Genomic DNA, 26,930 nt, shown 5'->3' on the forward strand with positions numbered 1-26,930 from the left:
GGAAGACTGATCAGTTCTACTGCTTTTAGGAATTTCTTTAAATGCTGATATGAGGATAAGTAGTCTGATTTGTCCTCCCCTAAGGCACCTGCATAAGGCTGGGACCTTAAAAGTGTGAGTTGGAACAAAAGAGTCCATACCATTGAGACACCAGTATGGAGATTATTCTTAGAAGGATTCAATTTATTTATTTTCCTCTGCAGTACTGCTTAAACTTTGAATCTTTCCTAAATGAGTAATCAATAGAGATTACTCCTGAATTGGCTCAAGTTCCTTTTCCTAACATTACCTACTCACAAAGGTCAATCAATTATTAAACAGCATTATATCGTAAAAAATATTGCATTTATTGAGCTTCTTGGATTTATTTCCTGTGGTTGCCAAGTCCTCTCTATTCATTGCTTGTAGTCAAACAAGACTCCTTCGTAGACCTGCTTGCCTCATTTGTTTAATGTAATATTGTCTATATGAGAATTTCTTTTCTGCCATTGCCTATAGTCACCTATTTACTCATAAAACCTGTGCTTCCCACTCCCCGCCACACATGCAGTGACTTCTCATTTGGGTAAAGGAAATCCAGAGTTAAGGTGATAAAATGCAAAAATTATTAAAGATTTGTAACTATGGCCAATGAAGACTTAGAATAAGCTTTTCAGATATTAGCGTTTCTCTTGTCAGCTAAATAAGAATGGCCATACTGGGTCAGACCAGTGGTCCATCTAGCCTAGTATCCTATCTTCACAGCGGCCAGTGCCAGATGCTTCAGAGGGAATGACCAGAACAGGGCAGTCCCAACTTCCGGCAGTTGCAGGTTTAGAGACACCTAGCATACTTTATAAAAAAAAAAAAAAAAAAAAAGATTAAGTTAACATACAAGTCATCAGAAGGCTATGAAATAAAATACTGTAAAGTTAAATTATGTCTGGAGAAGTATATCAGATTAATAGTTTTTAATTTATATTTTCAGAGAGCTAAAGTCAGTCTATAGTGAAATCACAACTGGAAAATATCACTTCCCCGTATTTTAGCTAATGAAAATCGATTGACCGTGGTGCTGAACAATCCTAATCCAATGGGGGTACACGAGAGAGAACATTTCGGGCAATACATGATTAGCCCATTTTCAATACTGCAAGCTCAAATACACGTCCTTTCAGATGTACTGTGGTTATCTCCAAGGTGAGAAAAAATACAGAGATATGTAGCTACAGAAAGATGTAATGTTTCTGCGTTGAAAGTTAACCAAAAACATTGAGAAATGAACTATTCTGACACTTGTACTCAATGCACTTGGTGTCCTAAAGGAGATGACAGAGAGATTGTTTCTACATGCTGTTAATCAGAGCTCTGGACTCCAGCACTTCAACTCTGTGCTGTGAGCCACCATCTGCAGTTAAGTAAAGACAGGCTGAGTCAAAGCTTAAATAGGAGACCTTAAAAGGAACCCCCAGACACTGCAGGAAGTAGAACTGATTCAGTAGGGGAACTGTTTCATTCTCAGAAAGTACTAACCCTACTTCATAATCCAAAAGAGTAATTTACCTCACCCCATGACCACTTAGCTTCCTTAACAGCCTCTTAAGGAAGCCTACCTTTATCACTTAGAAAGAATGGTCCTGTGGAAAAGACAGAAGCAAAGAAGTTGTTTGTCTATCAGCTTATCTTAGGCTGGATTTCCAGTTTCTGAAAGTCCCCTCTGAGTCTGTTAAAATGATTTGCTTCTTGGAACAGAGATTAAATTGTCAATTAACTTTCTCAGGCACTTAACCAGTTTTCAAGCACCTAGTTGAAATCATCCCTTATATATAAAAATTATAATGATTACCTCTGATATTTTTAAGCATTGCTTATCTGAAGGCTGGTAGTATTGCAATACAGTAGAACCTTGATTTTACACACACCAATCAGTTATACAAACAATTTTTCCTGATGAGGGAAAAAACACAAAAATCACAAAAGTGATGTCTGTGAAGAACAAGTCAACATCCCCTAGCATTCTGATGCATTCAAGGTGTTGGAAATTGCTTTATAGTGGTTTGAAGGACAAGTGACATAGTGCACCATACTACAAATGTTACACTACATCTCATGTAACATATGTTCAATTTTATTAACTGAATCCCACATTAGTTCAAAAAGTAAGGGTTCTACTGTAGTATATTTATTACTTCAGGAGAATTTGTATACATGCAAACCCCCACCCCCATAGACCTTTGCTCCTGTTCACATTACAGAGATCACTGAGCTAGATATTATTTTTCCTATTCATCAACAGAATGTGTTAGATTCCAATCAGCTCCAGTTCAAACAGGGTTCCATGGGTATTACTGAGAAAAGGGTTTGGCCTACAGAACTATTACTGGGGATGTACAAGAAGAAAGGAAATAGTTTGACTTAAATCTTTGATTAAGCTGTACAGCTGGTAGTTGGGGAAGAGGGAAGTGTTGACTTGCAAAAGCAATATTTCTTATAAAGAATAACTGATATAAACATGGAACCCTATCAAGTCATTTTACAGTTATTTTTCAGTGTAGACGAACACTGATCTTATGAGCATTAAATTCATTCCAAAAAGGAAAAGTGAGAAAGCATTCAGAACGGCAAGACAGGCAGCGAACAAGGCTCTGCTCCCTGAAGACAACAACTAACATTTTAAAAGCTATTCACTAGATATTCTTTTGACAATAGTGTTTAAAAATTAGAATTAATTCTAACACAAAGAGAAACAAAAGATTCTACAGACTAAACAAGAAAACAACACTTTACTAAACACATTCATGAACTCCTACAAGGATGCAGATAGGAAGGTAACTGTTTATATCATCCAAATAGCTTTAATTGTCAATTACTGTACTAGATTCCAAGGTAACACTTCTCTATATTTGCAGTTTCACAACAAACTAAAAATACACATGCTTCCTCCAGCTTTCTTTACGAACTGTGGACTTGTAGGTTATGGCAGGCCAACTTGGGCAGTTTCTTGCTTCCTCAGATTTCTTTGAACTCTATCAATCCAGTTATAGGTTTTAATATGGGACAGAAACTAAATGGTTTGTGTAGATTGATTTCTTTCTTGAAATGAGCAAAAATAAAGTCTCTCTGTAGATTCATTTAGATCTGTTTGAAACCTTCACTGACAATGAAAAAAATGTTGTCTAGTTAGTGGACGCTAATAGAAATGGATGGAGCTGCTGAGTGGCTCTGTTCCTGTCATTTTGAGCTAAACCTAACGGTAGATATGGGGAATTGCTTCTCTTGCTCGAGGGTTCTCTCTGGTCAGACATCACAATGGTCTATGTTGTCACTGCTCTTGTTCAATGTGTACATGAGGCCTCAGTGAACCAGTGAGAAGATAAGGGCTGCAATGCAACACAGTTCTACATCTTTGTCACCTCGGACCGAGCTGTAGTAGTAACAAACTACCGAGTGTCCAGACTATCACTAGCTGGCTGTGACTCAATATGGATAATGTTGACGGCCTTGGGGAAGCAGCTAGAAGAGTTATGTCAGGAGGCCTTATTGAGTAAGTATGGCTACTATTTGGTAAGAGAAGAGCATACTTGGCATTTGATCTGGGGCTACTCCTCGATGCCCAAGTAGTAGCTGTGTTCAGGAGTGTTTTTCTTCATCTGTGCCATTCGATGACACCTTCTCACAAATCGCCATACCTTTGTCACCTTGAGATTAAATTGCTGTGATGCATTCTAGATACATCTTGTGATCATTCAGAAACTGAATACAGTGCAGAATGTTACAGCCTGTTTAATCTGAGATGCACATCAAATCAATGCACTGTGACCTACCCAGACTGCCAATAAGTTTCTGGGTGGAATCCAAGATGCCGCTTTTAAACCATAAAAGGCTTACATTGTTTGACACCTGGTTACTTGAGAATTCTTCTCTTTCCATAATATATTAGTTACAGTTGAGATCAGTAGAGGGCACTTGAGCTCAAGCTCCCTTAATAGAGTAAGAGAGAAATACTGGCAGAGCATTCGCTGTGTGGAGGGTGACAGGTCTCCTGTTTTGAAAGTCACTTCCACCTTCCACCTCTTGTGGTCTACCAGAGTCCAGAACATTAGTCTTCTAGGCTTGCTGCAAAGCCCATTTTTTGTCTCTCTTCTCTAAGGGTGTTAAGGAGAGTATAGGCCGGAATAGGTATAGTAGAACACCAGAGTTACAAACTGACGAGTCAACCGCACACACCTCATTTGGAACCAGAAGTACACAATCAGGCAGCAGAGGCAAAAAAACCAGATGTACAGTATATTACTGTGTTAAACTACTAAAAAAACAAAAGGAAAGTTTAATAAAAAAGACTTTACAAGGTAAAGAAACTGTTTCTGTGCTTGTTTAATTTAAATTAAAATGATTAAAAACAGTATTTTTCTTCTGCAGTAAAGTTTCAAAGCTCTAGTAAATCAATGTTCAGTCGTAAACTTTTGAAAGAACAGCCATAACATTTTGTTGAGAGTTGTGTACATTTCAGAGTTACAAACAACCACCATTCCCGAGGGGTTCGTAACTCTGAGGTTCTAGGGTATATCTGTGGTCAGCCCTTTTCTTACTTTGTGACTTTAAAGTGTGAGATTAGCTCTTTGATATTGGACTGGCACCTATAATTATATTAGACCTTTTATGCCACCCAATTGCATTGTTATAATAAATGGGCTGTTAATCATCAAATTTAAATGCAATAGGGTATTAAAATGATAAGAGGTACTTCAAGGCAAGCTCACTGAGAATTAGACAGCAATAGTAAACCAAATTCCTCTGAATTGCTGTCAGTCATGACATCAAAAGCAGAGTGTAAACTGTTTCTATATTGATTTGACATCTAAGTGAACTTTGGCATTTATTTGCTGAAGTAATTTAGAGGTACGCATAATAAAAGTTTACAAGAAGGTGAAACTATATTTATGTTCTTTCAGTAGTAGGCATCTCCCTCACATTAGCGTGCTTCTTCCAATTACCCCTTCCACGGATTTCATACTACAGAGAGAATTAAATAACACAACTACCAAAATATGCTTTGACTTCTTGAATTTGTCACTAGTGTCCTAGAAAAGAACCCAACACTACATCATTTATAATATACTTGCACAGAGAAAAACAGAAAATGTAGAGTTGGAAGGGACCTTGAGTGGCCAGTACCCAGTATACCTAGACCATCTCTGACAGTTATCTGTCTAACCTGTTCTTAACAATCTCCAATAACCAGGATTCCACGACATACTTTGGTAGCCAATTCCAGAACTTAATTACCCTTATAGTTAGGAAGTTTTTCCCCAATATCTAACCTAAATATATCTCTTGCTGCAGACTAAGCCCATTACTGCTTGTCTAAATTCCAGTGGACATGGAGAAAAATCAGTTACAATGGTCTCTGTAATAGCCCTTAACATATTTGTAAACTGTAATCAGATCCCCGTTCCCCAGTTGTCTTTTCTCAAGAACAAACATGTTTTTCAACCTTTCCTCATAGGTCATGATTTCCAAACTTATCACTTTTGTTCTCTTCTGGATCCTCTCCAATTTGTCAATACCTTTCTTAAAGTGTGGCACCCAAAACTGGACAACACTCCAGTAAAAGGCCTCACCAGTGCCAAGTAGAACAGGCCAATATTCTCTTGTGTCTTACATATAATACTCCTGTTAATACACCTCAGAATATTAGCTTTTTTCACAACTGCAACACACTGTTTGCTCATATTCAATTTGTGAACCATTATAACCCACAGATTTTTTACTGCAGTAGTATTGACTATCCTTCCTAACAATAGTACCTGGCACTTGTCTCTTCTGAATTTTATATTTCAGATCAACTCTCTAATTTATCAAGGTTGTTTTGATATCCAATCCTGTCCTCCAAAGTCTTAGCAACCCCTCCTAGCTTGTCGTCATCCCCAAATGTTACATTCTCCATATTCTCCACTCTATTATCCCAGTCATTAATGAAAATGTTGACTAAATACCAAACTCGGAACTGACCCCTGTGGGACTCCACTAGATGTGTATACAAGCAGGAGAATCACAACTTTAGCTCATAGTATAGAGTTAGCCTAGGTACAATTTTTCAATCAATTGTTCACCACCTTAGTAATTTCAACTATACCATATTTCCCTGGTTTGCTCAGGAGAATGTCACAGGTTACTTAAGCCTTATTAAAAGATATTTGGACAAACACCTGTCGGGAATAGTCTAGTTATTACTTAGTGCTGCTTTAAGTGCAGGGGACTGGACTAGATGACCTCTCAAAGTCACTTTCAGTATTACCCTTCTATGATATATCACATCTACTGCTTCCACACTACTCAGTAGGCCAATAAACATGTTAAAAAACTTAATTAGGTTAGTTTGGCATGATTTGTTCTTGACAAATCCATGTTGGCTATTACTTCTCCTATTATCCTTTAGGTGCTTACAAATTGATTAATAATTTGTTCAGTTTCTTTCCAGATATCAAAGATAGGCTGACCGATCTGTAATTTCATGGGTCCTCTTTGCTTCCCTTTTAAAAAGGTACACATTGTGTTTGCCCTTCTCCAGTCTTCTGGGGTCTCACCCACCCTCCGGGAGTTCTTGAAGATAAATTGCTAATGGTTCTGAAACTGCTTCAGCTAGTTCTTTAAGCACCCCCGAGTACTGATTTGAATACACCTATCTCATCTAAATATTCTTTAACCTGTTTTTTCCCTATTCTGGCCCGTGTTCCCTTCTGCTTGCTAATATTAACTGTGTTAATCATCTGGTCACAATAAACCTTTTTAGTGAAAACAGAGGCAAAAAACAGACAAACCTCAGCCCTCTTGATGTCATCCATCATTAACTCTCCTCCCCCACTAAGCAGTGTCCCTACCTTTTTCTTTGTCTTTCTCTTGCTCCTAATATATTTATAAAAGGCAATAGAAAGAGGTTTTATGTCCCTTGCTAGATGTAACTCATTTTGTGCCTTAGCCTTTCTGATTTGTCCCTACATGCTTGTGCTGTTCTCTTGCACTTATCGTTAGCAATTTGTTCATGTTCGCACTTTTTGTGAGATTCCTTTTTGACTTTCAGGTTATTAAAGAGTTCCTCATGGAGCCATATAGGCCTCTTACTAATCTTCCTAGCTTGCCTTCATATCACAATAGTTTGCTACTGTGCCTTCAACATTGTGTCTGTGAAACTTCTAGCTCTCCTGAGAGACAAGGAGGGTAAGGTACTATCTTCTATTGGACCAAATTCTGCTGATGAAAGAGAAGCTATTGAGCTTACACAGAGCTCTTCTTCAGGTCAGACCTCGTCTAATATTCTGGGACCACCATGGCTACAACACTAATACAAGCTCACTGAGCTCCTTTGTCCCTTAGATTCTCTTTTCATTGGACCTTACAAGTTTGTTAAAGTCCACTCTCCTTATTCTGGTGTGCTTACATATTTAATTGTACTTAAATTTAATGCTACTAACTTTTACTTTTGTAAACTACCTGAGGTCTATTATGAATAGGTTGCAGGCAACACCAAGCTTGCCATCTAAACACCCTAGGCGTTGCTTAGATGCACTGAAATGTTTTACTCCAATTTTAATCCATAGCCAATTGTAAGGGCTTGTCAACACTTACCAGAGGATTGACGCTGCAGCAATTGATGCATCAGCAGTCCATTTAACTGGTCTAGTGAAGACCAGCTAAAACGACAGCCGGTCACTCTCCCGTTGACTCCTGTACTCCATCTGATCGAGAAGAGTAACGGGAGTTGATGGGAGAGCGTCTCCCATTGACATCGCATAGCGTGGACTTCATGATGAGTAGATCTAAGCTATGTCAATTTGAGTTATGCTATTCACAGCACAAATTGCGTAGCTTAGATCGACTTTCCCTTTTAGTGCAGACAAGGCCTAAGTGAGTGTACTGTATTTTCAGCATGCCGATTACTAAAAGTTGATCCCACTCTCCTAAAAAAAATTTCTTTTGCTCAGACTTAAGACTACTGAAGAATCAAAATATTTTTATACATTTTATTTTATACAGGAACCATCATGCACAAGTATATGGGTTTGAAGAAAATGTAGTGTTTTTACTAATGTGTATCTAAGCATCTGTTTATAAATCAGAGACAGATCACTAATTTCTCCTCTTCAGTGGAGTTCTATGAAAAGAAATTTTTTGTTTTAATCTGAGGAGAAAATTAGTGATGCATCCCTGTAACAGGATAAAGCATCAAAATTCTGGAGTGCCCCTGAACAGAGAAGATAGGGAACCGTGAGCTCCAAGGATGTGATGTACTCTTGAACTCATTCAGGATTTAGTAGCCCAGCCAAACACAGTACAGGAGCAGCAGGAGCTCATTGTTGGTCTCTTTACTATGCTGCTGGGTTCAGTGCTCAGGTTCTCAGTACACAGAAGGGACAGTTGACTCACACCATTAGTGAGAAGATTTGGCATCCTTTGATCCACTATTTGCTTTGCCTGCTTCTCATCCACACCCATGAGAAGGAAGAAAAACCTGCTGTTTCTGTATTTTTTCCACATGCCCCCTCACCCTTCCATTGTACTATGGAAGAAGGGGAAAGAAGAGACAATGAGGTTACAGTAACAATGGGAAACGGAGGAGGGCAGCTGAAAGGAATGCCGAGAAAGAAGTGAAGACAAAAGTGAAGAAAATAAGGGGAAAGAGGGGGAATGGAATGAAGAGAAAGTAGTAACCTTGGAAGAGACAGCAGAAGGAAAATTAAGAACAAGGGAAAATCAGAGAAGTGTTTGAGATGAGATATAAAAGAACAGTCAAAAACAAAACTAGTAGTATTCAAAGAAAAGAATTACATAAAACAGACACTGAAAGGTTAAGATAAAACCTTAAGAAGCTATACAATAGAAGCGAAGGAAAGAAAAGTAAAAAAAGGTTTTTATAATTTCACAGATTTGGGAAACATATTACAATAAAATACTCATGTTTATGTGTGGGTGTATACACACAGTTTAGATTATATTCTAAATGCAAATTCACATTCTTGCATGATTTCCGGGGAAACAGCCATTTTTGGACCCCCAGTGATTTTTGTGGATTGGCTAGTTTGGCTCCCACACGATCAGCAAAAACAAAAGGTAATTTTCTCAGCACATTACTGCATAAACAGAAGTTAGGTTATTGCCCAAACCCTAGGTGTTATCCTTCTAAAGAAAGATTCAGGACTTGTGAAAACTAAGGGTGCAAGAAAACTACAGATTCAGCAATTATAGTCTTTCTGCAGTTTTTACTGTTTCATACAGAATATCCTTCCATCCCCATACACACCTTCTTCTAAAAGCTAGGTTTTAGCTTCTTTCATTATGAAGACAGCTTTCACAATATACACTGATGTGCTGTTGACTGCTAATTCTCCAGCAAAACACCAGCTTCAACTTCAGTGCCTAACTAGGACCATTTAAATACATGTCTACCCAGTTATAACGCCACCTGATATAACACGAATTCAGATATAACACGGTAAAGTAGCGCTCCGGGGGGCGGGTGGGACTGCGCACTCCGGCGGATCAAATCCAGTTTGATATAACGTGGTTTCACCTATAATGCAGTAAGATTTTTTGACTCCCAAGGACAGCGTTCTATCGAGGTAGAGGTGTACTAACTATAAGAAAAACTCAGGTGGAGACAGAACTCCAGGTCTCTCAAAAGTATTTTTTCTTCTTCTTCAAAGCAGAATTTACCTGCCACTCTACTGTAGGCTTAAAAAACAAACAAACAAAAAAGATTCATCATCTAGGAACAAGTTGGCTGACCTAGTGAGGAGGACTTTAAACTAGGTTCAATGGGGGCAGGTAATGATACTGTGAGGTCTGACCATGAGCAGATCAGAAGCGACTACAAGGCTCTGGGAGTAAGGGTGAAGGAGATGGGGGCCGGGGGGGGGGAGGCAGGCAGGTGGTGTTCTCTTTGATTCTTCTAGTCTAGGGTAGGGGCCCAGGCAGAGACAGGTGCATCCTGGAAATGAATGCCTGGCTCCAAGGATGTCATCGCCAGGAGCACTTCAGCTTCCTTGACCACAGGATGCTGTTTCAAGAAGGATTGCTAAGAAGAGATGGGGTCCACCTATCGAGGAAGGAAAAAAGAGTATACTTGGATACAGACTGGCTAACCTAGGGAAGAGGGCTTTAAACTAGGTTTGATGGGGCAGGTGACAAAAGCCCACAGGTATGTCAAAAACATGGAGACCTGGGAGAAGGGTCAGGATCTGGGGAAAGCATGAGCTGTTGTAGCAGGGACAAGGGAGAGAAGAGAAAACATGGCGGGGGGGCATGTGGGAGGAATCAAATTAGTATCTTAGGCCATGGCTACACTGGCGCTTTACAGCACTGGAACTTTCGCACTCAGGGGTGTGAAAAAAAACACACCCCTGAGCGCTGCAAGATACAGCGCTGTAAAGCCTCAGTGTAAACAGTGCCACAGCACTGGGAGCATGGCTCCCAGCGCTAAAAGCTACACCCGTAGAGGATGTGGAGTACGTGCAGCGCTGGGGTTGCAAGTGCTTTGGAGAATAGTATTAAAATTCAAAATGATCTGGACAAACTGGAGAAATGGCCTGAAGTAAACAATATAAAACTAAATAAGGACAAATGTAAAATACTCCACTTAGGAAGGAACAATGAGTTGCACACACACAAAATGGGAAATGCCTGCCTAAGAAGGAGTAGTGCTGAAAGGGATCTGGGACTCATACTGGATCACAAGCTAAATAAGAGTCAACAGCGTAACACCATTAAACACGCACACGCAAAGAGCGCAAACATTCTGGAATGTATTAGCAGGAGTCTTGTAAGCAAGACACGTGAAGTAATTTTTCCACTCTACTCCACACTGATTAGGTCTCAACTGGAGTATTGTGTCCAGGAAAGATGTGGACAAATTGGAAAAAGTCCAGAGAAGAGCAACAAAAATGATTAAAGGTCTACAAAAAATGACCTATGAGGGGAGATTGAAAAAATTGGGTTTGTTTGGTTGGAGAAGAGAAGACGGAGGGGGGACATAACAGTTTTCCAAGTACATAAAAGATTGTTACAAGGAGGAGGGAGAAAAATTATTCTCCTTAACCTCTGAGGATAGGACATGAAGCAATGGGCTTAAATTGCAGCAAGGGATGTTTAGATTGGACACTAGGAGAAACTTCCTGTCAAAGTAGTTAAGCACTGGAATAAATTGCCTAGGGAGGTTGTGGAATCTCCACCATTGGATATTTTTAAGACCAAGTTAGATAAATGCCTGTCAGGGATGGTCTAGATAATATTTTAGTCCTACCATGACTGCAAGGGACTGGACTAGATGACCCCTTCATGTCCCTTCCAGTCCTATCATTCTATCCTTGAAATTCTCTTCTGTAATTTCTCCCACCTCTCCTACATAGTTTTAAAATGAAGATAAACATATTAAGCTATTGTTGCACATTACACATACCTACAATTGCGATAAAGAGAGAATGCATTTTGACTTACAGTGACAAGGAGAGTTTTTAAGGGAACAGAGTAGCAACATTTTACTCAGTTAATGGATTGCTGGGGAGTTAAAAGGCCGGTATTTTGATCTAGTATGGTACTGCCTCATTAAATGCTAGAAATACTGATTCAAAAAAGGAACCAAGCAAGTATTTTACAGGCAATCTCCATAGAAGATAAACAATTTTCCAATGGCCCTGGAATAACTAAAGAAAACATCTCTAATATATACACTGTTATCCCCTAAAGTGTAACTTAAGTACATTTTAAATTGAGTGATTTTCTCTGCTGGTGAATGTTTCTGATTGACAGCCCAGAAACAGAAGTTGCATATGAACATATATAGCATGGACAGCCACAGAACCGGCTTCTGTACTGGAAAGGACCACGTAATATGGGGTCCACCCACAGCTACTCTTCCACCCAGCACCCTTTTGGTCCAAAAACTGAGCAGGGGAGATCCTTGAACTCTGGGAGCACTTGCACCCAGGTCATGCTTCCCCTTCCCGTATCAAGTGAGCCTGGGAGAAAACGGCAGAGACGAGCCAGGCAGAGACTCCAGCCAGCACAGACAGATGAAGTGAAAGCAGGGTCCTTTGGTCCTTTAGGCACATGAACAACTTTCTACAATTTTAACTGGCATTCTGTGCCCCGTGCTGATCAGCTGTTCGCTCCATCTATCTCGCTGCTGCTCCCATTCCCTCAGTCTCTTCATCTCAGCTTCATTCCACACCCTCTCCTCTTATGCTCTTCTCCCTGTATTGTCCCCCTCAATCCCATTTCCCTCCCTTTTTCTTTTCATTTAACTTATACCCTCTGAACTAAATCCCCACATACAAAAATTGTGGTCCCCTAATATGACATTTGCTGCCACCACATTGTTCACTCTGCTTGCGTGCTATATCCCTTCCCTCACCTGGTCTCTGTCTTGTCTGTTTAGATTGTAAGCTTCTCAGCTCAGCTGGGACCATCTACTATTCTTTATCTGTATAGTGCCTAGCACAATATCACCCAAGACTCATTAGGTCCTTAGGTACCACTGTAATAAACATATTAAATAACAACTTTCTGGCCAATGAACCTCAGCAGCGTTCTGCAGGGACAGCTTCTTGGGATGAAAAGGCAGCTCAGTCTCCATGCCGATCCTTGGCTCTTTGCTCAAACTACTAAAAGGCAGCTGCCAGTCGCAATGGTGGCTTCTGCACTGGGAAAACCTGCGTGCTTGACTGAGATACACCAACTCATTTCACGTAGGTCACCAAGTAGCCATGATTTTGGCAATAACTTTTGGCAACTACCAACTTAGATCATATTCAAACCACAGAGCTAGATGTGAAAGGCTCTGTCATAAATTACCCATCTCCCGAGCCATCCAGTTCACGATGTATGATTAATTTTTGCACTCTGATTACATCAAGTTTTGTTTTTGTTTTTTTAAAAGGTGTTCATAAATTTTCTGAAACTGTAGGAAGTCAAACAGTAGCAACATTTAGCTTCTTGGGGACAGTTCTCTTGCTTTCTTTACCACTCTAACAAATACACTGAAAGATAAAGGAGCAGGCATGAAGTTACAAAAAAACCCCAAACAGTGTATTTTGGTTTGAAACAAGATGTTTCTAAACAATTACAAGAACGCATGTCCTATGTATTTCTACATACTTTTGAAGTTAACTCTTCTAGCTCATAAAAAAGTCATGAAAAAAATATTAACCACAAATTTTACAAAGAAATCTTTTCCTTTGAGTGGTTGAGGCTTCTTTTTTCAAGTTTATAAAACTGTCAGAGAATTATAAGTAATATCCATGCAGGACAATTACTTACTTTCATGAACAAAGTTTCCTTACATTTTGAGTTCTGAAAATTCAATTTTACAGAGAGAATAAAAATGTTTCATCCATTTACACAGTACCACTGGCACTATTTTAAACATTTTGCTAGGCATGAACATGAAAGATAAAATAACCATCATTAACTACATTTCAAGTAGGATCATTAAAGCTAGATTAAAGGCCTAAAAACTGATACTGCAGTAGCTAATATGGGCTTTAATGCATTAAGTATAAATCAACACTAGCACTGCAGGCATGCGCATGTGAAGGGTCAAACTAGCTCTGCATCAGAAGCTATATACACTACTTCTATGCATTACTGAAATTTCAGTGATTAGGACCTAAATTATCATTTACAGCATTATGTTCAGAGATAGTCTGAAGAGAATGTGCTATTAAAAACCTCATTATATTTACTGGCTTTTAGAAGAAAAGAATAAAAGCTACAGATAATTGTGCAGTAAGAAAGGGCAATTTAGGATTTAACTCTGAAGATGGAACAGTCAGACACACCATCTATTATTATTCTATGCAAAAAGTCATGAGCATATGTTCCAGAGGCAACTAAATATAGAGTAAATTGGAAAAAGTGTTCATCAAGTTTACATGTTAACTACAAATTACTTGGATTTTTAATAAACACTTGCTCAGGCAGTTTTACTTGTAATGTATTTATAATAAACAAGGGCTATTCGCAAAAGGTCTTCAAATAAATCTACAGAGCAATAACGTTGGTAGCTTTTGAACAACATCTCATGTTTCATATTCCAGTGTATTAAAGTACATATATTAGTATCTCCTCTGACATTTTTAACAGATAGTTAAAAAAGTGTGCATGCCTTTTTAAAGTTGCTGACAGCCAAATATCCACCCCCAATTATGTACACATGCAACTCTTAATGATTTAACAAAATAAAAACCAATCAGACATGCGTCATTTTTATAAGAATGGAATCACTGAATGCATGTCGAATAATAGCAGGCTTTACACACATAGTATAAGTCTATTCATTAAGGTTTAGTGGACAGTATATATACAGATAGCTACTTGTTTACATTTTTAGCACATAAAGGTCTATTTGCTAATGACTACTGGTAAAGACAATAATCTTTGCTCTCAAATCTTCTACCCTGTGTTAATCCCCACTGCAGGTCAACTTACCAAATCCCTGTGTAACACCCAGTTAGCATGCAGGTAGTGAATACCATCTAAGATCTGATATAAAAGTGACTTCACCATTCCCCGAGGTAACTGAACTGGTTTCTTGTTTGCTTTAGAAGCTCTGTGAAACTTGATTATGTGCTGGAAAAGAAAAATATCAATAGTAACAAGAAAAAATGTAATGTTTTGATCTATAATGTTTTACAAAAAAAGAGAAACCTCCAGTGATTCCTTATGCAGGCTTGCCAATTTTTTTTTTTAATCTTTTTTTATTGCTATACATTTTTAAAACCGTGTAATTTAAAAGTTATTACAAGAATAATAGCATCTAAAGTATTATGATACCAAACACTCATTTACTGGTAAAAACTAATAAGGAAATTAAAATGAAAGACATCATCCCAAGGAAGTTTTTTATATAAATTACCACAATCAAAAACTTTTTTTTAAAAGTTACCACCAGTTTAAAAGTGAGTTTTCAAAACAATTTCCTCAATCCCTCATTAACATGGTATCTTATTAAAATGAAAATAATATAACTCTAATCTATTCTCATTAGACATGCTGTTTATTTTTTGCATCTCAGCACAATAATAATAAATCAGTCAGTTTATAGTCCATATCACTTTCAGGTTCTCTTGCATTAGCACAAAGCAATATTTGGGTTGCAATCACTGCAAAGGAATATTTGCATCAAACTTTTTCCGTTGGAATTTTAAAAACTCTCTTTTACAGTAGTTTGACCAGGAAATGCACATGCATGTGTGTGCAGCTGTTTGCTTCCACCCTTCTGAAAAAGCAAATCCTAAAATGAATAAGTAATTGTTGGAAGAAACCATAAACATGGTCAGGTTCACAATCCATCCACCCAAAGTTAATCATCATCTGGTAAGTCATAGGTAGAAAAGTGTTTATTATGGCTGTGATTATTTGCATACCCAGAACCAGTGAAGTCCAAGAGGACTTCTAGACTGTAAACTGTGATGCTTAAAGTTCTGATGCTACCACCTTCAACAGAAGAGGCTGTGTCATGGTGTTAGCTACCACTTCAAGTATTTCCTCCTTTCTACAAGTTCCCTGGGGGCAGGGATTATCTCTGTTATGTGTGTATAGTGCCTAGCATGGTAGAGCCTGATCCACGTTGGAGTCTCCTCTAGGCACTATCATAACACAGCCAGACTGTTTTCATGCAGGTACTGTCATCATTCAGAAGACAAAAACAGCTATGGAATTCAGGTGTTTACATAAAATCCAAGAGACCTCAAGCTGGGTGTTGCTCATGTGCTGCTGATATTTGGGTCACTTTCTCCTAGGTATAACTGTCCACCATAATGCCCTGAGCTAATTCAGAACTTCATGGTTTGTTTGTTTGTTTTTTAAATGCCCACCTTTTCTATCCTTCAAAATAATAATAAAACGTTACTCAAGTGTTCCTAAACATCTGTACTTTAATCATTTCACACACATGGGCAAAACATGAAAAAGGGGCCACATTAGCCTTATGCTCTCTACATTTGAGAACTTAGCAGTCTGTAAGATAAATACCATGAATATAGCCACTTTTATACCAATGTAAAAGGTAAGCCTAAAAGTTTTAAATTTTAGTACCAGTAATATAACAAGTACTAAACTGGAAAAGAACACCTATGTCAAGTTATAGTTGAGGATGGTTTCTCTTTGCACTAGTCTTTAGTGATATTCTACTAAATTACACCTAATTATAAGGCACATCACACATTTTAGATTCAAATTTATTTCCATCCATGATATACCTGTTCTTATCTCACTGTCCATTATTATAAGTTACATAGAGCAGAAATGCTAAATCAGGAAAGGGGTTATGGAAATCTTTATATATGTACATAAGTAAATCCCATCTCACATCAAACTTTGATAGTTTGATTGTGTCCCTTTTTCTTAAACCCATAACACTTTTTTATTATTATTATTGTCACAGTAGGTCAAAGGATTTGACAGCTATGCTCAGAATCCAAAACAAAATAGATGGTGTTCCTTCAAATTAAACTTCAGTGAAATCAAACTGAATTATGGTGTTTTGGGTACTTGTTTACCAACATTACAGCTCAATTTTCCAATTAATAACATGAAAATAACAGGTGAGCATTTCTGTTGGCATTACTATTTTATTTTCTCTGGATGCAGTACATTTATTTATATTTTTAAAAAAACTTAATTCACAACTAAAAAGGCTAGTTATTTTACAAAAGATTAAGCCGTAGAGAGAGAACATGAGATCAGCAGAAAGACCCCACCTCTGAAAAAAGTAAATGAACTTATGTCTGTTCATTTTGATTGAGCCTATTTGGTTTATTCAGAGGTCAGATATAGTGTAAGTTAGCACGAGGCATGTTCCAGTGCACTTCACCACTGATCTCAGTTTCAGATAAACGCTGCGTGTCCTGGAGTCTTTCCTTAAATTCCAAAGGATATTAAATGGTATTTTCTGACAAAAATTACAGCAATCCAACTAAAATACGAAAGCTCTTATTAATAAAATCATGATTAGAAAGGTACACACTATAGCTGAACAAACGTTACAGTAATTAACTTTGTAAATATCACTGCAGAATGCAGGTCTAAATAGTATTTCTGAAAATAAAAATTAACACTATATAAAGTATGAGACATCTTTCCTCCCTACACAAAAATTGTTTGTCAGTTGTGGTACACATTATTTATCAGTTTATCTGTTCCTGACTGAAACCCAAAACCCATTATCTACAATCAATTCATCTTACCCAGAGGTCATGTTCAGCATAGTCAAAGAGAAGCCACACTTTCCTGTCAGCATGAGACAGAAACACCTTTTGCAAAGAAATGACGTTTGGATGCTTGAGCTCTCGCAGCAGCTGCAAAACAAAGAAAATCCATTACAGAAACATCTATGCCACCAGAGCCTGCAATAGGGTGGAGTGGAACTGGCCAAATAATATGTTTGTAATTTAAGACCTTGTAAAAAAGTCTATTTTTTAATTAATCTTTGAGGACTTTAATCCACAGAAAAACAGCATATATTTCATTTTATTTGTTTTTTCTACTGAAGGAATTAGTTGTGAACTTGAAATTAGATTTAAACTGGGTCACACATCTCCCTTAAAATAGGGCAATCTATATCCTAAGTATAATTTTTTTGAGCAATTACCTCAAACAGTGAAGTTACTTAAAATTTTATAACTCTTTTTCACAGGATCAGCACAGTTCTCTACAAATATACGTGAACTGAGTTTTCATATCAAGTTTTCCCTCCTCATCGGTTCCTGTACTTGATAAAATCCTTTGTGATTCCCCAATTCCTTCCTCACCAGCTCATAACCACCTCAAAGCACTATATCCTGATCACTATTCTAAGGCTTTGTCTACACTACGTACCTTTTTAGCAACACAGCTGTGCCGCTAAAAGGTATACAGTGTAGCTGCTGTTTGTTGACAGGAGAGAGCTCTTCCCCCAACCAAAATATTCCACCCCAAACAAGCAGTGGATAGCGCTTCTGCAGACAAAGTGCTGTTCACGTTGGCGCTTTTCGTCGGCAACACTTTTGTCATTCGTGGTGTGTGGGTTTTTTCACACCCCTGAACAACAAAAGTTTTGTCATTCAGTTTCCAGTGTAGACAAAGCCTTACGGTTATTTAAGGATGGGACTCCTTCCAGTTGTATGTTATGGACAACCTCTAAAGGAGTAAGTAACTACCTGATGAGTTTAGGTGAAATAAGTATGACACCTACGTCTACAGGACCAGGAAAGTAGGTAGAACAAGCCTGCTGGGGTTCTATTGTTCACATTAACAGCTCTGCAATTAAGGCACATCCAAAAAAATCATATGGTTTGTAAAGATATTACTTTAAAATATTTTGCTCCAATGTTTTTTTAAGAAGGGTTGCTTATTACTAAAGGTTAAGATTTTGTCATGGTTATTTTTAGTAAAAGTCATGGACAGGCCACCACCATGGAGGGGGTCACAGCACTGGCTTCAGCCCATCGCAGCCCTGATTCCGGCCAAAGCAATGGGGACACAGCCCTGGCTCCGGCTGCAGCTACCAGGGAGGGAGGGGAGAGGAAGAGGAGGGAAAAAGACACAGTCCTGGCTCTGCCCCCGCTGCTGACAGTGAAGCTGAAGGCACAGACGTCCAGCAAAGTCATGGAATCCGTGACCAAATTGCATCCCTACTTATTAAGAAAGTAGAACAGACGGATATTTTGCCAACTTGTGGGCTGCAAATGGAACATTTATTAAGACAAGCCATGGCTAACTTTAGATTTCATTTTCAACGTGTATTTAAGAGGTCTCATTACAAGGTAATATATTAAGTCTGCCAGAGAACATTACACTTTAAAAATAAAATAAAAAATAAAAAAAACACACAGCATCTGGCTAGTTTAACAAACATAAGCACAGTTTATGAAAATAGTATTTGAATATAAAATGTTGAAGAAATAAACAGATTAACATTTTCTATTTCTAAAATCAAACCTGCTTCTAATCAACTGTTTTCCCTGAAAGTGGGAGTTCAAAGGAAAGATTCTGATGTAACTGGAAACATACTGCTGAACTAACAAGGGAAAATTATAGCTTAGGCCAGCCAGCTCCATTCCATTTTATCAGTCCTTTATTAGTCAAGTACAATGACAATTCTAGCTCTCACTGAAATGGTGATAGAAGAATGGATATTTGAATACATTTGTGTACTATCTCAAAAAAAAAAAAAATCCTACACAGCTGGTCTGATAACAGATGCTTCATAAAGCAAAAGAAATTTTCAAACCATTTTGCAAATCATCACTTATTGCTCAATCCAAAAAAACTGGTATGACTCTTTTTTTAAAAAACTAAAAGTTGATTTTAAGAACGTAGTGCAAATATGACAAAAAACAGAAGCATTTTAATACGCAGGTTCTCAATCCACAAATTTTCTGAGTTTCATATCAGATTTTCCATTCCAAGCTTGGTTTTATGTAAATATACTTTATTAAAGTTGTGTATTCTTATGAACCAAATATTTAGCTCCACAACACTAAAAGTGGAGATCAAAATGCAAAGATATGATGAAAACAAAGCACTGCTTTATTATTTGCAAGTATTCTAAAAGGAAGATTGTAACAGAAAAGCCAATATATAAAGAAAGATTATTCAATATTGCCAACTCTAATGATTTTATTGCAAGCCTTATAGTATTTGGTATATTCCCCAGTTCCTGGAGTTGGGTAATTATGAGAATCTCAGCTTTCATTTTTTAGAAGAAGAAATTTCTAGCCCTAATGATCGGGGGAGGTGAGAGAAAGAGTTAAAAACATGAAAACTAAACACTCGAACCAGAAGACCAAACCCTTCCCAAACATTCTGGGTCTTTTTTATTTTAAAGCCTCATGATTTTTAAGTTTCTTTAAAAAAATCCCACTTGAAGTTAGAAACTCTGCTTACTTTGACAAAAACAAATATACTACTATCCTACCTACCCACAGACTTACTCTAGACCAACCACAGGAATAGATAATAAGGATGGTGGGAGGAGAGCTATAGCTTCCTCCCAACCCCCCAAAATATGTCGAGTTTGCATTAAAAAATAAAAGAAACATGAGTTTGAAACAAAAAGTTCATTTATCTTTATTAAAAGGTGGACAAATTCAGTTAGGGCACAAAACTACTCATTCAAAGCCTTATTTTTAAAAACAATTTAAAAAAATTATTTACAAAGTTGACAGTTTCAGACAGCCACCTTCACCGTAGTTTTCATTAAATTACCTCTTTGACAACACCTGTAAGCTGTGAGTGCGTTATGTTCTTGTGTACATATAAAATCATATGCCAGCTGAGACATGATGGTTTTGATCCATAATGGGACAATGTTTTAAAATGATGAGCACTGAAACTACACTCACATACACCACTGGCTGCCAATACCATCAAAATATTGTTATGAACTTCATTGCTTTCGAAAACAACTGACATTCAGTCTGGCTGAGCAAACATATTTTTGAACCGACTTCAAACTATCTTTCCGTAAGCTGACAGTTGGTTTGCAATAGATAAATCTGAGTAATCAGCTGATCCTACTTGAAATCAGAACCAAACAACCTTGCACCTGTGTTTTTCATGTTTCGAGCAGAGAGTTTCAAAGCCGAATAATTTTGTAGTCTCTGTTCAAATCTTGAGTGAATGCTGGACACTGTAAAGTCAGTTACTGTAAAGCAGATGTCTTCTAAAAAATACATTTGCTGTATTTGGATAGCTGAGGTCACCTGTCCCTATTTATATTTCCTTGAGAACTTCTCTTCCTTTGAAGCTCAGCCATGTCAACTATCTTTAAACTCTTCTCTCAGAATAAGCGGTGACTTTCATCTGATCGGATGAACTGAAGTGAACATAATTTTCATAAGAAATTCACCTTCTGTTGCTGAAATGTCTGACCCTGCAGAGGCGGGACAGATTGTCTATCATATTTAGGATTTTTCATCTTAGCACAATAACGAGGAGATTAAAAACTTTTCCATTTTAGGTGCAATGCCACCAATTTGTGCTCCCCTTTAAGGATTCATTGCATCCTTTGTAACCTCCCAAGCTGCAAACAGTGCAAGGTAGTTCTCAGAAATTAAATCCAATGCTACTGCACAGAGTCCATCTTGTTGGACAGAGGACATGGATGCCTGTTAATGTACTTAACACTTCATGTTTAATGTCCCGAAACATAGTATCTCATCTGGGTGAGGTTTTAATTAATTCTGTGATTTTATAAATAGTTGCACCAGTATCTCTTAGGTTAGTATTTTTAACAGCATCCTGAGCATACCAACTTCAAGGAATGCCTATAGCAGTAAGTATATATAGCTCATGGCTCCTCCTGCTGAAATCTGTTGCTACATTTCAGTGTTTCTCAACCTGGGGGTCATAATCCCAGATAAAAGTTCATTTTTACACAGAAAGAAAAACTGTAAATTCATTTTATTTTTATTTTTATTTTATTTATTACACAAATTGCAAGTTTTACAGAGTCCTTCAATCAGGCACTTGTGCTCATTTTGTACCAACTATTTTTTTTTTTTTTTTTTTTTTTTTTTTTACTTTGGGTTGAACTGAACAAACGTTCAGCAGCAAGTTTTTCTCCACAGATAAAAACAAAGCTATGAAATAATTTATCACAACCATCAATGCAAATCCCAATTCAGACAAACAGGACGTTATGAATGGGATTAAAAACTTTCAAAGCTTCAGTTACAAGTTCAGGATACTCATGCTTCAGCGCCATCCAAAACGTCCACACGTCTTCCGAAGAAAATGAACACTGAAGTGTTTTCAGATAAAAGCTTAATCAGTTTATCTTGTAGTTTTCCTGTAAATTCAGCAGACTCAGCTACTCTTTTGTTGAGCAGATTAATTATCCACCTCCTGCCAAGTTTCATCGTCAGGTAGGAAGTAATCCTGCAGCTGCTTTTTAAGTTCAAGAATATGTTCAATCATAATGTTTAATTGTTTCACACTCCGCATCGGCAATCAATTTCATAAACTCGCAACTCAGAGGAAATGACTCAAAGTTTCCACTCTGAAGCTGAGCTGACCAGGCTCCAAGCTTCTTTCCAAAGGCTATCACTTTGCCTCCCAACACAATTATGTTTTTGTGTCATCCTTAAACTCATATTCAGCTCATTCAGATGACTGAAGACGTCTGGCTATGTAATCCAACTGAAGAAGTCATGATGGGTCACTGAACAATTTAGCAAAAGAACCACCCTGATCCTGTAGAAACCCCAGTACTTCAGTTTGCAATTCAAAAGGCTCCCTAACAAACACTTTTTCCCCATGAGAGCCCCTCACTTCAACATACAAGGGAAGACTTTTATGACATGTGCCCATTTAATCACATAAAGCTGCAAACAGGTGAGCTGATAGAGGCAGCCTTTTTATGAAATTCACAACTTTAACAGACTTCTCACACTTGATGCAACCCAGAAAACATTTCTCCTTTTGCAACAAGTGCTTGCCAAAGTAAGAAGCAATGGGTCCAAATTGCATGCGGCACAATTGTTTTTAATCTTCCAACAAGCCCATTGCTCTTACCAGTCCATTGCATTGGCACTGTCACTGCATATAGCAACAGATTTGTTCACAATCAATTTCAAAATATTCAGTAGCATCAAACATGTTAAATAGACTTTTACCGGTTGTGTGGCTAGGCAGCACTTTACAGAAGGGCATGTTTTCCTCAGCAGTAGTATATCAACTACATTGAACAAAAGCTATGAACTGCGCTGAGCCTGAAATATCTGTTGATTCATCAAACTAAACAGCCAGAAAATTCACACTATTTAAAAACAAATTTCCCAACTGCTCACAAATGTCATCAACCATTTCACTAATACACCTCAAAAAACTCTATCACATGATAAGGGAATAGCTTCAAGCTTATTTGCCTCTTCATGGCCAAGCACGCTTGTAACCATATCTAATGCCACAGGAATTATGAGATTCTCAATTATTATAGGTGCCTTACATCTTTGGGCAATACGAAGTGACACAAGATATAAAGCTTCAAAAACATTCTTACTGACATTACTTATATTCAACATCAGTGTTTGCTGGCTATTCAAACTGTTCAATTTTCCCCTAAAGAACAAGCCTCTTGAGTTCTTTAACTGTGAATATTTACTTTCCAAATGCCGAATTAATTTTGAAGATTTCATGCTATCAGCACTCTGCACTTGACCCCCACCCCCCACAATGAGCTTTATTTTCAACCGCAGTAAAACCATACATTAAACAGTTGCAATCGTACTTTCTGCACTTCACCTTCTTCACGCATTCATTCTGTGAAGTACTTGGTTGAGCTCTTGTTAAAAATTTATCCACTGCACAAGATGACCTAGCTGAAACGTGTGCATATACTATTTGTTAGCCGGGAAGAACACCACCACTGTCTAGACAGGAAGCAGCACGTGCTTGTGTGAAGCCGGTTACTACTAATGACAGCATATTTTGGGGGGTAAGAAATCTCTTTGCTAAAATAAAAAGAATATAGGAACTGAAATTACTCAATATATTTGTGTAGATTTGAAACATTAGCTTAATACTGGTGGGACAGTATTATTCATAATTTGCTTAATGATATTTAAGGTAGGAAGTCACAATTTTTTCCAGTCTTAGTGTGTGCGCACGTGGAAGGGGGTCATAAGTCCAAAGGGAGTCACCAGCACAAAAAGGTTGAGAAACACTGCTACATTTGATACTAAGCCTGCCATATGAGCAGCACCATCATAGCATTGTCTGCAATTGTTGATTCTCAGATTTATATGCAATAATATATCTTAATTACTGATACGATTTCCTCCACTGATGTACCGGAAATACTGTGCAATTCAATTAACTGTTCATGAACTTTCATGTTATCATCCACATATTGCAGGCAAAACAAGACTTGCTCTTTGTTGAAGCAGTCTGTTTCCTCAAGCATAATTCACTCTCCAGAAATTCTCTCAGAAATATCACTCGTGATTTTAAGAGCCATGATTTCAATTACCTCCTTCTGAATAACTGGACTTGTTAATTTGTTTTGACTCTTTCAGATACCCTGAAATATCAAGATCATATTCTGCCTGCAAACAAAGCAGCTGAATAAAGTTGCAGTCATTCTCGCCACATAAGGGCATATTTTCAACTTGTTCAGTATAACTGCCTCACAAATAAAAGTCTTTGTCTGGCAAGATAATTCATTAGGATCTACTTATTTTCTTTTTTCTTCTAAGAGTACTGAAAATGTTGGTGACATGCTAAGTTCTTCGTGGTCTTTTGAAAAAACAATTGCTTTGTGATGACATGAAGAAGCTTGTTGCCTCTTAAATTTTTCTCGTCTTTAAGAAAATCCAGATGGTCTGAAAGTTTCATCTGTGTACTTAGTCAAAAGTAATTTGTGCCTAAAAGCTGTACAATGGTAGAAAAAAGTATGCTGTCACTAGCTTCCCTAGCTTTCAGCCACTGAAAATCATCAAAACTGGACAAGCAGAAAGAACTGCCTTATTCCACAAGAAGTTACACACAGGAAAAGACTTAAGTAATGGTTGATCAGGTGTCACAGAAATGATAATGGTATCAGGCAGCTGACATTTAATTCCTATTGCAGGTAATGGCTTAAAGTCACTGAGTTCTTTGTAGAACACTTTATTGTGGCAAGATGAAGAAAGGCAACACCTGATTTGTTGATTACACTAGAAAACAATTGCTCTTATGATTTCCTTATGTATCCACCTTGGGTTCCTACTTCATCCAGAAACTCTGACTAGGAAAGGCAACAAAAAAGATAGCATGCCTGGCTTTAGATGCCTTCTTTTTTCCTCCAACTCAAGTCCCCATCAAATAAAAAAAGAGTTGTCTATGCCCATGCCTATGTTTTGTGGTCCTTAGGCATGACTGCTAAGATGATGTATACTTGGTCACAAACTGAAAACCAGTCATCGCTGCAATTTTTAAACAGAAGTGTTTGAATCAGCCCATTGTTATGAAGGTAGGAGGCATCGCCATCCCAGCTGTTTCCCACTATCTTTTGCAGTACATGGACTGGAGGGCTCTGAACAGCACTGCAGCAGCTCCCCTACTGCTGCCTGCTACATCACATGGAAGGAAGTGAAGTAGTAACTCCATTGCTTATTCTCTCTGGCAGGCTGTGGAAGCCCTAAGAAGAGCAGGATAGGATCTCAGTTGGCTCTGCCTCAGCCCAAGGGAGCGCCTAGCAAAGGACATCTCCCCTCCAGCTAGGGCAGCCCAACAGAGTGGAAAATGAGAAGAAGTCAACCAGTCACGGCTCCCTGATTTCTTGTTCTAGTCCCTACACAGTCAGAGCAGTCTTGCTCACAGGAGCTGGCTATCGCCCCCAAGGAAGCATACACCAATGAAGACAACCAGCATTCAGCATGCTCCCAGCCACTTCCCTCCTCACCCCATGTGAAGCTATGGGGAGGGATGCATAGGAGCCAGATACATCATCTCTTGCTCTGGGTATGTGGTTTCTGCTCCTTACGTACTGCTTAAGTGAAACAAAGGGAGTGCAAGCAGTGGCATAGCCAGGTGGAGGGAACAGAGGGAGCATAAAAAAAAAAGGTGCCACTTGCTGCAGCGCTTTTACTGATGGGGTGGTGCTTTTACTCATCTGGTGGTGCTCCAGGTCTTTGGTGGCACCTCAGCAGCAGGACCTTCACTCGCTCCATGGGTTTTTGGCAGCACTTCCTTCAGTGCCGCCGAAGACACCCAGAGCTAGTGAGGGCCTGCTACTGAGGTGCCACCAAAGACCTGGAGCACCACCAGATGAGTAATTAAAAAGGCACCAAGATGCTCAGTGAGGGAGCAGCCACTGCCCCACTCCCCGACAGCTACGCTACTGAGTGCAACAGTACAGGGAATACGTCTCAAAGCAGAAGTTCTCAAACTTTGTCATAGTGAGCCTCCCTGAGCTATGAAAAAAGTCACTGCACCTCCCCATAGTTTACTAACACAATATAACAAACAAAATCCTATACGTTGCAAAAAAATAATGTACAAATGGAAGCAGCTAAAATAAAACTCCAAACATTTTAGAAAACATGACACTAAACAATGATATATTGTCATTGTTTATATATTGTCATCTGTCCCATCTTATCAGTGAGAGGGGTGTGTTTATTTCCTCACTGTCCAAAGTAGCGGAATTCGGAATTGCAGTGTGGAAAGGAAGAGATCTAAGTCATCTTCAACAGCAAGCTGGGAGCGATATTTTGTTTTGATTGTGGTTCATCCTGAGAAGGCTCATTCACACATGTAAGTGGATGAAAAAGGAATGAGGACTTTCAGAGCCTGGTGCATTTACTCAGATCCCACTGATAACCGAAAGTCTGTAACTGGCATTTGTATAAATTTGTGCTGAAGTTCCTTGTCGCTTGACAGGTCCATAAGGCTTTCCTATTCTTTTGAAGGCAGCATATTTGTTGGGTTCGGCTTAAAGCTGAATGGGTCCCTGATCTCATTGATTACATTTGTCTTTGCCCACTTCAGGAAAGTATTTACAAAACTGCTTCTGCAGCCTGCCTAATGCTCAACAATTACATCCTGGATAATGTAAAATGACAGATCACTGCACCGTTACATAACACTCTCCACTGTTGAAAATATGGAATTAGATCCCTGCTGTACATATGAAGACAACAATTCAAGTTTGTTAGTGAATGCAGCTATCCAATCAATGAAAAAACATTTGCATCTTGTCCCTGTAAGTGACACACTCAAGGAATTCATTCACTCAAATAGGTCTGCCAGATATGACAAGGATATCCGAGTGTCACTGAAATGCTGTATGAGTTATTATCAGCAAGAAAAATACGGACTTCCTCATGCAGTTCACATAATCTTGTCAGCACTATGACCCAGGACAGCCAATAAACATCTGCATGTAACAACTGTGTGAAGTATGCCCCCCCAACACTTTGCAGAAAATGGCA

The 26,930-nt window shown here is 38.3% G+C and overlaps 1 protein-coding gene across 4 annotated transcripts in view; it reads right to left on the reverse strand.

Moving 5' to 3' along the window:
* The window catches only part of CDK8 (cyclin dependent kinase 8), a 175,721-nt gene that overhangs the window by 61,476 nt on the left and 87,315 nt on the right, over nucleotides 1-26,930 (reverse strand). For all 4 annotated transcript variants that reach the window (XR_012655043.1, XM_075061660.1, XM_075061659.1 and 1 more), the window contains exons 3-4: nucleotides 17,220-17,330; nucleotides 14,461-14,601 (exon numbers count right to left, since the gene is read on the reverse strand). Coding sequence is in view for 2 of the 4 variants with exons in the window: in XM_075061660.1 (XP_074917761.1) it covers nucleotides 14,461-14,601; nucleotides 17,220-17,330 (252 nt within the window). In the remaining 2 variants the exon portion in view is untranslated. The remainder of the gene's footprint in view (nucleotides 1-14,460; nucleotides 14,602-17,219; nucleotides 17,331-26,930) is intronic.

The sequence above is a fragment of the Chelonoidis abingdonii genome, chromosome 1, assembly GCF_003597395.2.
Source record: "Chelonoidis abingdonii isolate Lonesome George chromosome 1, CheloAbing_2.0, whole genome shotgun sequence".
In the NCBI taxonomy this organism is placed as follows: Eukaryota; Metazoa; Chordata; order Testudines; family Testudinidae; genus Chelonoidis; species Chelonoidis abingdonii.